Source organism: Macaca thibetana, chromosome 4, assembly GCF_024542745.1.
Source record: "Macaca thibetana thibetana isolate TM-01 chromosome 4, ASM2454274v1, whole genome shotgun sequence".
In the NCBI taxonomy this organism is placed as follows: Eukaryota; Metazoa; Chordata; class Mammalia; order Primates; family Cercopithecidae; genus Macaca; species Macaca thibetana.
In genome coordinates, this window is record NC_065581.1 from 112,046,626 (window position 1) to 112,063,843 (window position 17,218).

General features: G+C 39.9%; 1 protein-coding gene across 18 annotated transcripts in view; it reads left to right on the top strand.

Moving 5' to 3' along the window:
* Positions 1-17,218, top strand: part of SYNE1 (spectrin repeat containing nuclear envelope protein 1) — a 530,910-nt gene that overhangs the window by 455,145 nt on the left and 58,547 nt on the right. For all 18 annotated transcript variants that reach the window (XM_050786838.1, XM_050786854.1, XM_050786847.1 and 15 more), the window contains 2 exons: positions 7,917-8,072; positions 16,736-16,894. In XM_050786838.1, coding sequence (XP_050642795.1) covers positions 7,917-8,072; positions 16,736-16,894 — 315 coding nt within the window. The remainder of the gene's footprint in view (positions 1-7,916; positions 8,073-16,735; positions 16,895-17,218) is intronic.

Genomic DNA, 17,218 nt, shown 5'->3' on the forward strand with positions numbered 1-17,218 from the left:
AGGTGGGGCCCAATGCTGAACTGGACTTGGAGCCAGTGGACTTGGGGGCACATGACCCAGTGACACACCAGCAACACAGCTAAAAGAGTTGTTGTGCCAATCCTCCCCCAACCCCAGGCAACACAGCTTGCAGCTCCAAAAGACACCCCTTCCTTCTGCTTGAGAAAAGAGGAAAGAGTAAAGAGGACTTTGTTTTGCATCTTGGATACCAACTCAATTACAGTAAGAAAGGACACTGGGCAGAGTCACGAAGGCTTCATTCCATGCCCTGGTTTCCAGACGTTACTAGACACACCCTTGGCCAGAAGAGAACCTGCTGCATTGAAGGAAAGGAGCTAGTCCTGGCAGGACACATCACCAGCTGACTAAAGAGCCCATGGGCCCTGAATAATCAGCAGTGTAACCAGGTAGTACACGCTGTGGGCCTTGGGTCAGATTCGGAGACAAGCTGGCTTCAGGTATGACCTAGCACATTCACAGCTGTGGTGGCTATGAGGAGAGTCCTCTCCTGCTTATGAAAAAGGAGGCAAGAACAAAAGGGACTTTGTCTTGTAACTTAGGAACCAGCATAGCAACAATAGGGAAGAGCACCAAAGAGGCCCCAGGGATACTCAGTTCCAGGCCTTGGCTCTCGGGTGTCATTTCTGGATCTACCTTGGGCCAGAGGGAGCCCACTCCCCTGAAGGGTAAGTTCCAGGCCTGGCAGCATTTACCACAAGCTGAGTTGAAGAGCCCTTGGGCCTAATGTAAACATCAGCAATGGCCTGGCAGCATTCCCATGGTTCTGTTGTGGCGGTGGACATGGGGAGGGACTTCTCAGCCTGGGACAGGGAAGGGAAGAGTGGAAAGGACTTTTTCTTATGGTTTCAGTACCAGCTTTTCCACAGTAGAACAGAGTACCACGTAGATTTCTAAGGTTTCCAACTCCAAGCCCTGGCATCGCTGGACCACCTGGGGCCAGGGGGAGCTCACTGCCCTGAAAAGAACACAAGCCTGTATGGCTTCGTCACCTGCTGATCGTAGAGTTCTAGGACCTTGAGCAAACATAGGCAGTAGCCAAGTAGTGGTTACAGGGGGCCTTGGGAGAGATCCAGCACTGTGCTGGCTTCAGGCCTAACCCACTACAGTCCCAGTAGTGGTGGAGGATCCACAGGGATACTTGTAACTCTCCTCCCCCCAGCACCAGGCAATTCAGCACAGAGAAAGAGACTCTGCCTGTTTGGGAGAAAATAAGGAAAGAGAACAAGAATCTCTGCCTGGTAATCCAGATAATTCTTCCAGGTCTTACCCAAGTCCACCAAGGTGGTTCCTCTATCAGTCTGCAAGAACCACAGTGTTAGTGGGCTTGGAGTGGCCCCTAATGCAGATTTGATTGCAGTGACTAAGCACTTAGATCACAACACGCAAGTCCCTTGGAATACCTGGAAAACCTTCCCGAGAAGGTAAATACAAACAAGTCATGACTACAACTACAATAAATACCTAATTCTTCAATACCAAGACACCAGCAAACATCTGCAAGCATCAAGACCATCCAGGAAAACATGACCTAACCCAACAAACACCAATAAATAAGATACCAGGGACCAATCCTGGAGAGACAGATATATGTGACCTTTCAGAGAGATAATTCGAAATAGCTCTTTTGGGCTGGGTGCAGTGGCTCACACCTGTAATCCCAGAACTTTGGGAGGCCGAGGCGGGTGGATCACCTGAGGTCAGGAGTTTGAGACCAGCCCGGCCAACATGTAGAAACCCCGTCTCTACTGAAAATACAAAAATTAGCCAGGCATGGTGGCACATGTGTGTAATCCAAGCTGCTCAGGAGACTGAGGCATGAGAATCGCTTGAACCCAGGAGGTGGAGGTTGCAGTGAGCTGAGATTGCACCACTGCACTCCGGCCTGGGTGACAGAGCTGTGTAAGATAACACAGATTGAACTCAGAATCATATCAGATAAATTTAACAAAGAAATTGAAATAATTAAAAGGAATCAAGCAGACATTCTGAAGTTGAAAAATGTAATTGACATGCTGAAGAATGCATCAGAGTCTCTTAATAGCAGAATTGATCAAGCAGAGGAAAGAATTCATGAGCTTGAAGGAAGCTACACAGTCAGAGGACACAAATGAAGAAGAATAAAAACCAATGAAACATGCCTACAGGATCTAGAAAATAGCCTCAAAAGGGCAAATCTAAGACTTATTGGCCTTCAAAAGGAGGTAGAAAGAGAGATGGGGATAAAAAGTTCATTCAAAGGGATAACAGAGAACTTGCCAAACCTAGGGAAAGATACCAATATCCACGTACAAGAAGGTTATAGAACACCAAGTAGATTTAACTCGAAGAAGATTACCTCAAGGCGTTTAATAATTAAACTCTCAAAGGTCAAAAATAAAGAAGGATCCTCAAAGCAGCAAGAGGAAAGAAATGAATAATATAAAATGGAGCTTCAGTACATCTGGCAGCAGCCTCTTCAGTGGAAACCTTACCGAACAGGAGAAAGTGAAGTGACATTTTTAAAGTCCTGAAGAAAAAAACCTTTTACCCTAGAATAGTATACCCAGTGAAAACATCTTTCAATCATGAAGGAAAAATAGACTTTTTCAAACAAACAAAAGCTAAGGGATTTCATTAACATCAGACCTGACCTACAAGAAATACTAAAGGCAGTTTTTCAATCTGAAAGAAAAGAATGTTAATGAACAATAGGAAAGCATGTGAAGGTGCAGAACTCACTGGAAATAGTAAACACACAGAAAAACACAGAATATTATCACATTGCAATTGTGTTGTATAAACTATATCTTTTTTTTTTTTTTGAAACAGAGTCTCACTCTGCCACCCAGGCTGGAGTACAGTGGCGTGATCTTGGCTCACTGCAAGCTCTGCCTCCCAGGTTCACGCCATTCTCCTGCCTCAGCCTCCCGAGTAGATGGGACTACAGGTGCCTGCCACCACGCCTGGCTAATTTTTTGTATTTTTAGTAGAGACGGGGTTTCACTGTGTTAGCCACGATGGTCTCCATCTCCTGACCTCACGATCCACCCCCTCGGCCTCCCAGAGTGTTGGGATTACAGGCGTGAGCCACCGTGCCCAGCCTGTATAAACTATATCTTAAGTAGAAAGATAAAAAGATGAACTGATCAATAATAATAACTACAACAACTTTTCAATGTATAGACAAGTTTGATAAGATATAAATAAGAAACAACATGGCTGGGCATAGTGGCTCACACCTGTAATCCCAGCACTTTAGAAAGCCAAGGTGGGGGGATCACTTAAGGCCAGGAGTTTGAGACCAGCCTGGTCAACATGGCGAAACCCTGTCTCTAATAAAATTACAAAAATTAACCAGGTGGGGTGGCGTGTGCCTCTAGTCCCAGCTACTCAGGAGGCTGAAGCATGAGAATTGCTTGAATCTGGGAGGCAAAGGTTGCAGTGAGCTGACAAAGTTAAAGTTTAGAGTTTTTACTCATTTCCTTTTTGCTTGTTTGTTGGTTTGCTCGTTTGTGCAATCAGTATTAAGTTGTCATCAGTTTAAAATAATGTGTATTAAGATATTATTTGAGGCTGGGCGCGGTGGCTCAAGCCTGTAATCCCAGCACTTTGGGAGGCCGAGACGGGCGGATCACGAGGTCAGGAGATCGAGACCATCCTGGCTAACACGGTGAAACCCCGTCTCTACTAAAAAATACAAAAAAAAACTAGCCGGGCGAGGTGGCGGGCGCCTGTAGTCCCGGCTACTCGGGAGGCTGAGGCAGGAGAATGGTCTAAACCCGGGAGGCGGAGCTTGCAGTGAGCTGAGATCCGGCCACTGCACCCCAGCCTGGGCGACAGAGCAAGACTCTGTCTCAAAAAAAAAAAAAAAAAAAAAAAGATATTATTTGAAAGCATCATGGTAACCTCAAATCTGAAAACATTCAGTGGATACAAAAAAATAAAAAGCAACAAATTAAAACATAGCAACAGTGAAATCACTTTCATTGAAAGGAAGACAGGAAGGAAAAAAGGGGGAGAAGACCATATAAACAACCAGAAAAAAACAAATAATAAAATGGCAGTAGTAAGTCCTTACTTATCAATAACAACATTTAATATAAATGAACTAAACTCAGAAGACATTGAGTGACTAAATGGATTAAAAAACATAAGACCTGATGACTTGTTGCCTAAAGGAAACGCACTTCATCTATAAAGACACACATAGACTGAAAATAAAGGGATGGAAAAAGATATTCTATGCAAATGGAAAGCAAAAAGAGCAGGAATAGCTATACTTAAATCAGACAAAATAGATTTCAAGACAAAAACTATAAAAAGACACAAAGAAGGTCATTATATCATGAAAAAGGGGTTAATTCAACCAGAGGATATAACAGAGGTTGTAACATTTGTAAATATATATACACCCAACACTGGACCACCCAAATAAATATATAATATACATTTGTATGTTCGAGACCAGCCTGGTCAACATGGTGAAACCCCGTCTCTACTAAAAATACAAAAAAATTAGTCAGGCGTGGTGGTGCACTCCTGTAGTTCCAGCTACTTGGGAGGCTGAAGTGGGAGAATCACTTGAATCAGGGAGGTGGACGTTACAACGAGCCAAGATCATACCACTGCACTCCAGCCTGGGTGACAGAGTGAGACTGTGTCTCAAATAATAATAATAATATACATTTACTTTTTTTCCTTGGGTTTCTGTCACTATATACACTCATGTATCCAGATATCTAAAACAAATATTATTGGAGCTAAAGAGAGACATAGACCCAAATACGATAATAGCTGCAGTCTTCAACACCCCACTTTTAACATTGGACAGATTATCCAGACAGAAAATCAACAAAAAAAACACTAGAGTTAATCTGCACTAAAGACCAAATGTACCTAATAGATATTTACAGAACATTCATCCAACAGCTACAAAATACACATTCTTCTCCCCAGCATGTGGATCATTCTTAAGGATAGACTGTATGTTAGGTCACAAAACAAGTCTTAAAACATTCCAACAAAAGTGAAACTATATCAAGTATCTTCTCTGATCATAATAAAGCTAGAAATCAATAGCAAAAGGAATTTTGGAAACTATACAAACACATAGAAGTTAAACAATGTGTTTCTGAATGACTAGTGAGTCAATAAAGAGATTAAAAAGGAAATAGAAAAATTTCTTGAAACAAATGATAATGGAAACACGATATACCAAAACCTACGGGATAGAGTGAAAGCAGTACTGAGATGGAAGTTTATAGATTCAAGCACCTATATCAAAAAAGAAAAACTTCAAATAAACAACCTAACAGTGCATCTTTAAGAATTAGAAAAGCAAGAGCAAACCAAACTCAAAGTTAGTAGAAGAAATAACAGAGCTTACAGCAGAAATACATGAAATGGAAATGAAGAAAACAATACAAAAGATCAACAAAATGAAAAGTTTATTTTTTGAAAAGATAAACAAAATTGACAAACCATTAGCTAGACTAAGAAAAAAAGAGAAGATCTAAATGAAAAAGGAGACATTGCAACCAATACCACAGAAATTTAAAGGCTCATTAGCACTATTATGAGCAACTATATGCCAATAAATTGGAAAACCAAGAAGAAATGGATGATTTCCTAGACACATACAACCTGCCAAGATTGAACCACAAAGAAATCCAAAAGCAGACCAATAGCAAATAACAAGATTGAAGCCGTAATAAAAAGTCTCCCAGCAAAGAAGCCCAGGACCTGATGGCTTCACTGCTGAATTTTACCAAACATTTAAAGAAGAACTAATACCAATCCTACTAAATCTATTCTGAAAAATAGAGGAGAAGGGAATACTTCCAGATTCATTCTATGAGGCTATTACCCTGATAACAAAACCAGACAAAGACACATCAAAAAAAAAAAAAAAGAAGAAGAAGAAGAAAAAAATTATAGAACAATATCTCTGATGAACATTGATGTAAAAATGTTCATTAAAATACTGGCAAACTGAATTTAACTGTGCTTTAAAGAGATCATTTATCGTGACCAAGTGGAATTTATCCCAGGGATGCAATGATGGTTGAACATTTTGAAACCAATCAATGTGTACATCAGATCAACAGAATGAAAGACAAAAGTTATATGATCATTTCTATCGATGCTGAAAAGCACTTGATAAAATTTAACCTTTCCTGATAAAATCCCTAAAAAAACTGAGCATAGAAGAAGCATAACTCAACATAGTAAAAGCCATATATGGCAGACCCACAGCTAGCATCATACTGAATAAGATGAAAAAAGAGACATTGCAACCAATACCACAGAAATTTAAAGGATCATTAGAGGCTATTATGAGCAACTATATGCCAATAAATTGGAAAACCAAGAAGAAGTGGATGATTTCCTAGACACATACAACCTGCCAAGATTGAATACTGAATACTCTAAGATCTGGAACACAACAAGGATGTCCACTTTTGCCACTGTCATTCAACATGTTTTCCATTTAATGTGTGGGAGTTAAAAATTAAAACAGCTGAACTCATGGAGATAGAGAGTAGAAAGATGGTTACCAGAGCTTGGGAGGGTGCCTGGGGGCTGCAGGGGTGACGAGGATGGTTAATGGTTACAAAAAATAGAAAGGATAAGATCTAGTATTTGATAGAACAACATGGTGAATATATCCAGTAATAGTTTAATCATACATTTTTAAATAAATAAAAGAGTATAATTGGATTGTTTGTAACACAAAGGATAAATACTTGAGGTGATGAATACCGTATTTACCTTGCTGTGATTTTTACACATCGTCTATTAAAATATCTTGTATACCCCATAAATATATACACCTACTATATACCCACAAAAATTAAAAACAATTTTTTTTTTTTTTTACAAAAGCGACATTCATGATTCATGGGAGGAGGTCAAAATGTCAACATTAACAGGACTTTGGAAGAAGTTGATTCCAGCTGTCGTGGATGACTTTGAGGGGGTTCAAGACTTCAGTTGGGGAGGGAGTAACTCCAGATGGGGTGGAAACAGCAAGAGAACTAGAATTGGAAATGGAACCTGAAGATGTGATTGAGTTTCTGCAATCTCATGATGCAACTTGAATGGATAAGGAGTTGCTTCTTATGGATCAATAAAAAAAGTGGTTTCTTCCAAGATCAGATGAGATTGGGCACAGTTAGGGTGGTATGGCCGTCAACAAGAAAGTGGCTTCTTGAAATGGAATCTACTCCTGGTAAAAATTCTGTGGATATTGTTGAAATGACAACAAAGGATTTCAAGTATTACATAAACTTAGTTGATAAAGTAGCAGTAGGGTTTGAGAGGATGACTCAAATTTTGAAAAAAGTTCTGTGAGTACAATACTCTCAAACAGCATCACATGCTACAAAGAAACCTTTTGTAAAAAAGAGTCATTGATGCTGCTTAAACTTCCTTGTCTTATTTTAAGAAATTGCCACAGCCACCCCAGACTTCATCAATCACCACTGGATCAGTCAATGGCCTTTCATATTGAGTCAAGACCTTCTACCAGCAAGAAGATTATGACTTGCTGAGGCCTAAGATGATCATTAGCATTTTTTAGAAATAAAGTATTTTTAAATTAAGGTATGCAGTTTGGTTTTTTTTAGACATATGCTATTGCACATTTTATCCACAATAGTATAGTGTAAATAGAACTTTTATATGTACTGGGAAACCAAAAAATTTGTGATTCACTTTATTGTGATATATACTTTATTTTAGCGGTCTGGAACCAAATCTGTAATATCGCCATGATATGCCTCCAGATCCCAAGTTATATATTTAAAGCTGTACAAAGGAGATTCTATCAAGAGGGGATTCAAAAACACTTCAGAAATCATTGGCGGGAGATGTCCATGGGTATTCAAGTTTTTTTTTTTTTTTTTTTAATTTAGGAATTAGAAAATGCAGTTGGGAGCTGGACAGATGACTTGACCCAGTTGACGCTGCTGAAGGACACCCTCTCTGCCTACATCAGTGCTGATGATATCTCCATTCTTAATGAACGCATAGAGCTTCTGCAAAGGCAGTGGGAAGAACTATGCCACCAGGTAAGACAAGTTCTACAAATGGAATTATCTTGATGATGGAAAACTGGGAGATGAATTTGAATGTCAGATGGCTTAACCCACATGTGGACTCATCCCATCATTCTTAGTATGGACAAAGGAAGAACACTGTGGTTACTAAAAGAACGTTTCAGATGAATATATTTATATTTTGCCACATTTTAGAACGACCTAAACTAGATTATTTTCCTTTCACTTTCGCTGACTGGCATAATATTCTTAAGAGAAAGCACCATGTTATGGTTCACATTTGTGATTTTGCTGGGTGGATATACTTGAAACATGAAAAATTGTTGTTGCATTTGCAATATTAGCTAATACTGTGAAGCTGGCTTTGTACAGGGAATATTTATTATCACTCTTAATTTACTGTAGTTGTTTCCTGGTAGTTAATATTCATTTATTTTTAGTCATACTTTATTCATTTATTAAATACCTTCTATGTGCACAACATCTTAAAAAAGATCCCAGATTGACTTTGAGTTGGAAATGAAAGGGAAAGATTGGTGGAAAGGCAGCGAGAAGACATCCTAGGCAAAGAGGAATAGCAGATTCAAAGGCTCATAATGAGGAACAGACCCAAATGCCTTGAGGTTATGCTCTTCAGGAAGTGGGGCCTTGTCTGTGTTGTTACTTCTATACCCCAGGTGCCCCTGCCTGGCACAGAATAGGCTGTGATATATCTCTGTTAAATGGATCAGTCATCTTAATTATTGTGATATTAACAAACTGTAATAAATGTCCTTACCATCAAGTTTAAACTTGATCTGAGACTAAAATCAGTCTAGGAGAATGTGTACGGTTAAGAAGAAAACCAGGCATAAACAGGTCAAAACAATATATAAAACTGTATAAAGGACCCAGGTGCGGTGGCTCATGTCTGTCCTCCCAGCACTTTGGGAGGCCAAGGCGGGTGGATCACCTGAGGTTGGGAGTTCAAGACCAGCCTGGCCAACAAGGTGAAACCCCATCTCTACTAAAAATACAAAAATTAGCCGGGCAGGGTGGTGGGCGCCTGTAATCCCAGCTACTTGGGCGGCTGAGGCAGGAGAATCGCTTGAACCCGGGAACTGGAGGTTGCAGTGAGCTGAGATCGCGCCATTGCACTCCAGCTTGGGCGACAAGAGCGAAACTCCGTCACACACACACACACACACACACACACACACACACACACAAAAAAAACTGTATAAAGATGTAAGCAAGCTAAGGTTACTGTGGATGGCAAGGAATAAAGGAAATGTTTCTTGAGATGGATAAATTTTGAATTGAGTTTTGAGAAGGGGAGCGGAGGAGATAGATTGATGGGAGGAAGCAAATGAACACGCTGACAAGATGGCAGCTGGAGCAGAGGGCCTGGCTGGAAGAAGCTGCTGTGGGAAGACTGAGGAAGGGGCTCTGCTGTGGGAAGACTGAGGAAGGGGCTGTTGAGAGGGGACTCTTATGTCCCTACTCTTATGTCCCCGCCAATTGTACTGCCCTGGGATCTCTTTTGTCTCCCATCCTCCACATTTTCTCTAACTTAGGGATGCTTATCCTCATCCTTCAGGAACCATTAGACAGAGTTTAAGAGGCTCAGAGCCTCTTGATGTATGTGATATCAACAAGAAATGTATTTCCAGAAAAATTTCTCTCTGTATATTTAGGTGAAAACCCAGGTTTTTCTCAGTCCATGGACTAACAGAAAGCTCTGGAACACACATGGTAGATGTGTGAGCAGTTTCCTATGAATATATACTTTTTAAAAAGGGGGACACATATAAGAGATGGCTTTCACCAACATGTGAATGGTTTGAGTTCAAAATGAATTTAGCTACTTTCACAAAGCTTCATTTTCTCAGTGAACACAATGAGAAATTTACATGGAGTTACTCATAGAGGGTGGTAATGTTCATCACAACGCTTGATTCATTTCTGCGTTCTTCAAACCGAAAGCAGTACCTTACCATACAGTAAATCATCCTACAATTTTGCAATGTAAAGACTTTATCATGATGTATCAAAATGAAAGATATTTGGTGTGAAAAATTGTGGAAAATTATCACAGCAACCTTCAGTTACCTTTGTGAGCCCATTCATCTGTTTTTCTTAATTTTAAGAAAAGTCTAGCACTACCTGCTCTCTTAATATTTTTTAGCATGTTGGATGAATTGGATTAGACCAGATACATTGTTTTAGCTAAATGATGCCTATGAAGCCTTCAGAGAGATATTTTAGAGATTGGATCCTATTTGCTTCAAACCTGCCACAAACTTCCCTCCCCAAAGACCTGGATTATGCCACTCTTCCTGCCGACACTTTCTTCCCTTCTAATTTTCTTCTTCTTCTTCTTCTATATTTTATTTTTTTGAGACGGAGCTTCACTCTTACTGCCCAGGCTGGAGTGCAATGGCATGATCTTGGCTCACCGCAAACTCTGCCTCCCAGGTTCAAGCCATTTTCCTGCCTCAGCCTCCCGAGTAGCTGGGATTATAGGCATGCACCACCATATCCTGCTAATTTTGCATTTTTAGTAGAGACGGGGTTTCTCCATGTTGGTCAGGCTGGTCTCGAATTCCTGACCTCAGGTGAGCCACCCACCTCAGCCTCCCAAAGTGCTGGGATGACAGACATGAGCCACCACACCCGGGCTTCCCTTCTAATTTTCTAACCTGTTTTCTTTTACATCCTGCAACCCCTCCCATGTCATTTATGAAATTCTTGGCCCTCAGTATGTTCTTGGTCCTCTGAACTCTCATTTCTCTTTTGGTTGTGCCATAATGTGGCATTGTATTATTTTTTTTAATGTTCATGACCTCATTACAAGAATATGAGGACTTTGATATGCAAAGACCATTTCTTTGTATCTCCAGTGTCTATGGTAGCTAAGTGTTCATGATGTATTGTTTATAATTAAGACGTTAGGGCATTTCTTCTATTTCTTCGTACTTATGTTTCTCTTAGTGTAAAATAATGACAAGATTTCGAATATTTTGGAGGTCAAGAAGATTGTGGTTATGCAATATTTTTTGATTTAGGAAAACCATTTCGTAAAAATGCCGTGGAATTATTGTTATTATTAATTGCTAAGTTAGTCATTCATGTGTCGTAAAATTGTTCTCCAGACTTAGATATATCTAGACAACCATCTGAAAATATATTTCGAAAGCTGATGTTGATCATGCGATATGCTGTAAATAGATTAATACCTTGCACCTGTGAGTAGACTAAGAATTGAAAAAGAAACAGCAAACGGAATACGTAGTGTTTTTAGAAACTTTCCATGTTGAAGTGTCTTAATGCTTGAAGCTAAAGCATACTTATCTCATATTATTAATACTTCACTCTGAAAAATAATATTTAAACCAATGAGAGTTTAGTCATGGGTTTGATCAGGGTGCCAGGATGTATGTAACTCTAAGGGGGACATAGATTGGTTTCTAGTTCTTGAGTTAGTTGTTTCTGCTGAATTTCTGTCAAGTATGAAACCACAAAAGGAAATGAGCTTGCGCCTATGTCTCGTTGTAAAAGTCAAAACTTGAGTTCAACGGAACATCCCTACTAAGGAGCAAGTAGTCTGTTCCTATTCTGACCGAAGCAATTGACGAGGAGTCTGGAGTACCTGGGACTGGCCATGAGAATGAGGGAGAGAGGCCGTGAGTAAACATTGCAGGGCAGAGTTAATATATTAAAGTATCTGTTTTCAAGTAGATACCCCAAATGTTTTGTTGTGCCTGTGTACAGCCAGAGCTTCTACTTGTTTTTATTCCTGTTTTGGTTTGTAGATTTGTGTGTAATTCTAGCTGAAATATAAGTATATGTCATCATCGTAATTGCTCGTTGTTTTGTCAAAACATCATGGTAAAAATATTTCAACCAGAAAAGGATGTATTTCCTGTTGAGCTGCTGCACGCTCTGAAAGTTTTAGCTGGTGCTTCTCAGCTGTTGGCAATGCAATGTATTTGTGCCCTTGCAAAAACATAAATATGTGCTAAGCTGATAAATAATTTGAGGGTTTCATCTGAATCCAAAGAAAGAGATGTTTACTTTATATTTAGTATAATATAGTAATGTTTACTATATATTTAGTTTAATATTTAGTATGTAGACTAAATATTAGATGTACAAACCAGAAGGACAAGGCCATCGCCCTTATGAATGCACATCTCTTGAAAAGCATTTGGCCTTGGTTTGCACCCAGTGCTTGTAACCTCACTGTGTCTTTTTTAAGGTACAGCTCCGTGGTAAGAAAATGAAAGCAACATTTTCATGGTGTGTGATAAACACTAGGGATATAATATATATTTTATATATCTATCTATATCTATCTGTCTATCTATCTATCTATCTATCTATCTATCTATCTATCTATCTATGTATAATCCAGCTGCTTAGTGGAGATATTGAATACATGAGTGTCAAGGGAAGAAAAAAATTTTAAACTTAAGTGATGCCCTGTAGTCGTGTATAATAGTACTAGTAGCTACAGCATAGTAATGGCCAGCTGTTGTCAGGTCTTTAGTATGTATCAGTCAATTTTTTTTTTTCTTTTGAGACAAGAGTTTCACTCTTGATGCCCAGGCTGGAGTGCAATGGTGCGATCTTGACTGACTGCAACCTGCACCTCCTGGGTTCAAGCAGTTCTCCTGCCTCAGCCTCCTGAGTAGCTGGGATTACAAGCACCTGCCACCATGCCTGGCTAATTTTGTATTTTTTAGTGGTGATGCGGTTCACCATGTTGGCCAGGCTAGTCTCAAACTCCTGAGCTCAAGTGATCCGCCCGTTTCAGTCTCCCAAAGTGCTGTGATAACAGGCGTGAGCCAGCGCGCCTGTCCTTACCAGTCAATTTCTTAAATTACCCTCTTGTTTGTATAATATTACCATATTGATAGGACACTACTGGGCACATAGAGACACTTTTTTACTACAGACTAATGAATTTTTGGAGCAAACATAAGAATAATTTCCAAATGAAAGAAGTAAGTCGCAGAGAAAATGAGGGACCTTTTCCTGGTCGTGCAGTTAGTCAGTGATGCATGAACTATTTTTGAATCTCAGCTGCCTCTGGATATTTAATCATATTTGCACCCCATATCAAAGACTCAAACTTTGCTGGTCTTATCTTGTACTGATTCTAAACAAGTACCCCAAATTTGTCCGGCTTTCACATTCCTTGTCTCTGAAATGGGGATAATATTACCTACCTATGAAAGTAATAGGTAATATTTTTCTATTATGTGGCCATCCTCCCTGCAGATATTGGTGAGTAAAGGCCTAGAGTTCATTCTTGGCTTATGGCCAAGATATGGGGGAAGTGTGAGGAGTTACTTGTTCATCTTCAGTCTGAAGGGCAGGGGTTTTGATTCTCTCTTTTTTTTTTTTTCTTCTCACTCTGTCGCCCAAGCTGTAGTGCAGTGGCGTGATCTTGGCCCACTGCGATCTCCGCCTTCCGGGCTCAAGCGATTCTCCTGCCTCAGCCTCCCGAGTAGATGAGATTACAGATGCCTGCCACCACGCCTGGCTAATTTTTGTTTTTAGTAGAGATGGGGTTTCACTATGTTGGCCAGGCTAGTCTTGAACTCCTGGTTCCAGTGATCTGCCCACCTCAGCCTCCCAGAGTGCTGGGATTACAGGCATGTGCCACCACGCCCAGCCTCGATTCTTAGACAATGATTACTTTGGGCAGTCCAAATAATAAAAGTATAGTTTGTTTGGCCATCAGTTGAACCAGGACTTTAACTGCCAGCCAGACTCCTGACTCTTGCTGCTCTGTGTGAATGAAAGGGAAAAGGCTGTATTCACCAAAGAGTTCTCAATCTGAGAGATCCAGCAGAAGATCAGAGTGCACGCAGCCCTCAGAGCTAGAGGGGTAACGGGTGCTGGAAGGATTGTTTTCTTCGGTGCTGTTTGGGGTATGGTGTAAAGTGACACAGTTTGTCTCCAAAACTGTTAAATCTGTGTTTCCTTAGCTTTTTCCATTTCTAGTAGGACCTATCCCAAGTGAGTTCACTGCCCTTTGACTGTTCTGTATTATTCTGCCTCCAAAAACCTCAATGAGAAACTAAATTATACTAATGGGGAAATACTTAGTAGGTTCACCAGTGTCACCCAACCCAGAAAAACTTTTATTTTAAAAGATCAGAATTGAATCAAAAGAATAAATTTCTCGTGGTGGCCTTTCAAAATTTATGGTAGGTTTTGGGGCTCACTCTGTAGGCAACTCACTATGCCTAAGGCTGGCCTTGGGATACGTATCCTGGGCTCCTGGACTAGTTTACAAGGATGTGGAATCACAGATATTTAGGTTTGTGTTATCTGTCTAATCACTAACAGAGCCAATCCAAGGCAGAATTAATAACTAGAAAGTGTGTAATACCTTAGAAATATTTTCATTTTCATTTTAAAAAGGAAATTTGTTTGAAATACATAAAAAGTAAGTGTATTAAGGAGGGAAAATGTCTTAAAACAAAGCATAGCAAAATGGTAACAATTTGAGCCCAGGTAGTATATAATGAGTGCTTACCAAACAATTCTTTCAGCTTTTCTGTGTCGGAAATGTTTTGTAATAAAATGTTGGGGGTAAAATAAAATCGATGGGGACATGTTTAGTGCAGTGGAATGAATAGCGGAATAGCTAGCATTATGACAAAACTGTGGAAGAACATCTTCAAACCTTCTTACCAAATCATATTATGTTTTGCCAACATGTAGTTTAGCTCAACTAGAAACATTCCTTAGTATTTCAACCAGCACTGTGAACACAAGAGTACTATATTTTGAAATCAGAAAATTTTAGAATTCTGGAAAGGATAATTGTAGACCTAGAGATAGGAAAACAAGTCCATTGTATATGTAATGTATAAGAAACTCTCAGACCTCAGTAATAAAAAGGCAGTCTAATTAAAAAAGCAGACAAAGGATTTGAGTAGATAATTCTCCAAAGGAGATTTGCAAATGGCTAAGAAACGCGAAGAGTCTCAGTATTGTTAGCCTTCAGGGAAATGCAAACCAAAACCGTCATCAGATACCATTTCACATCCATTAGGATGACTGTAGTCAAAAGTGTTGGTGAAGATGTAGAGAAATTGGAATCCTACTGCTGGTGGGAATATGAAATGGGCAGCCACTTTGGAAAACAATCTATAGTGTTACCATATGACCGAGAGATTCTACTCCTAGATAAATACCTAAGAGAAATGAAAACATGTGTTCATACAAACACTTGTGCACAAAATGTTTATAACAGCATTATTCAGAATAGGCAAAAAATGGAAACAACCCAAATAAGATGAGTTGATAAATACAATGTGGTATATTCACACAATGGAATCTAGTCAGCAATAAAAGGAATGAAGTGTTGATACATGCTACAGTACAGATAAATCTTTAAAATATGCTAAGTGAAAGAAGTCAGTCATAGAAGACTGCGTATTGTATGATTCCATGTATATGAAATGTCCAGAACAGGTAAATTCATAGGGACAGAAGGGAGATTAGAACTGTGAGGTAAGTGAGGAGGAGCAGTGGAATAACTGTTGATGGCTAGAAGGTTTTCGTTGTTGTGGTGGTGTTGGTTGTTTGAGGCGGAGTCTTGCTCTATCACCCAGGCTGGAACATAGTGGCACAATCTCGGCTTACTGCAACCTCTGCCTCCTGGGCTCAAGCAACTCTTCTGCCTCAGCTACCCAAGTAGCTGTGATTACAGGTGTGCGCCACCATGCCTGGCTAATTTTTGTATTTTTAATAGAGACAGGGTTTCACCATGTTGGCCATGCAAGTTTCGAACTCCTGACCTCTAGTGATCCGCCCGCCTTGGCCTCCCGGAGTGTTAGGATTACAGGCGTGAGCCACCACACCTGGCTTTTTTTTTTTTTTGGAATGATGAAAATATCCTAAAATTGATTATGATGATGATTGTACAAATGCTGTGAATATACTAAAAAGCACTAAATTATACGTTTTTAAACAGGTGATTTTGTATGATATGTGAAATATATGTTAATAAAGCTATCATGCAAAGAAAAAAAAAGAAGGAAAAGAAACAAAAATAAATAAATAAATAATGAAAACTGCAGAGAAGTAGAGGAACTTGCCTGGAGTTCACGTGTCAGTATGGAGCTGAGCCTCAGGACACCTGCCCCCGCTTCAGGCCGCTTTCCTTAGATGCTGCCGTCTCCCTCACTCTCCGGATACCCGAGGCTCGTCTTCCATCCTTTCTTTTCTTCCTTTCCTTCTTCCTTCCCTATTTTTACTCTTTTCTTTCATCTTTCTATTCTTTTTTTCTTTCTTTCCTTTGTTTTCCTCCCTTCTTTACCATCTCTCTTTCCTTTTACTTCCCTTCTTTCCTTCTTTCCAAACTCTTTTCCATTTCTTCTTTCTTTCTTACATTCACTGGTCATGTATCCTATCTATCCTCAACCAACTGTGTGAAATTGCATTATCCAGAACCTTTAATAAGCTAATGTGTATGTGAACCTTCAGGAAATAACTAGAGGATTCAATGTCTCCCACTTGTATAATAGCAAGTCCTGGACTTCAGGAAACAGTGGGCTAAAAAGATGTACGACTATCATTCATTTTAGTCCTAGTTTATTTGCTATTTTCCTTGGGGTGTGGGCTTCTCTCTGATAATCATTTTGCCTATTCTCCTGTTTTAAACTTTTCAGCTCTCCTTAAGGCGGCAGCAAATAGGTGAAAGATTGAACGAATGGGCAGTCTTCAGTGAAAAGAACAAGGAACTCTGTGAGTGGTTGACTCAAATGGAAAGCAAGGTTTCTCAGAATGGAGACATTCTCATTGAAGAAATGATAGAGAAGCTCAAGAAGGTATGGAATGCATGGCTACTTAGGTTTTCATTCTTCATAAGGCTTATGTATACTTCTCACAGGTACAGAGGGTGACTTTACTCACAATTACCTTCCTGTCAAAGGAGCAGTATATTTTAAACATTTTATCTTTTTAATATAAAATAAACTTGCAGCCAGGTGCGGTGGCTCACACCTGTAATCCCAGCACTTTGGGAGGCTGAGGTGGGTGGATCATGAAGTCAGGAGATCGAGACCATCCTGGCCAACATGGTGAAACCCCGTCTCTACTAAAAAACAAAACATTAGCCGGGCGTGGTGGTGCTCGCCTGTAGTCCCAGCTAC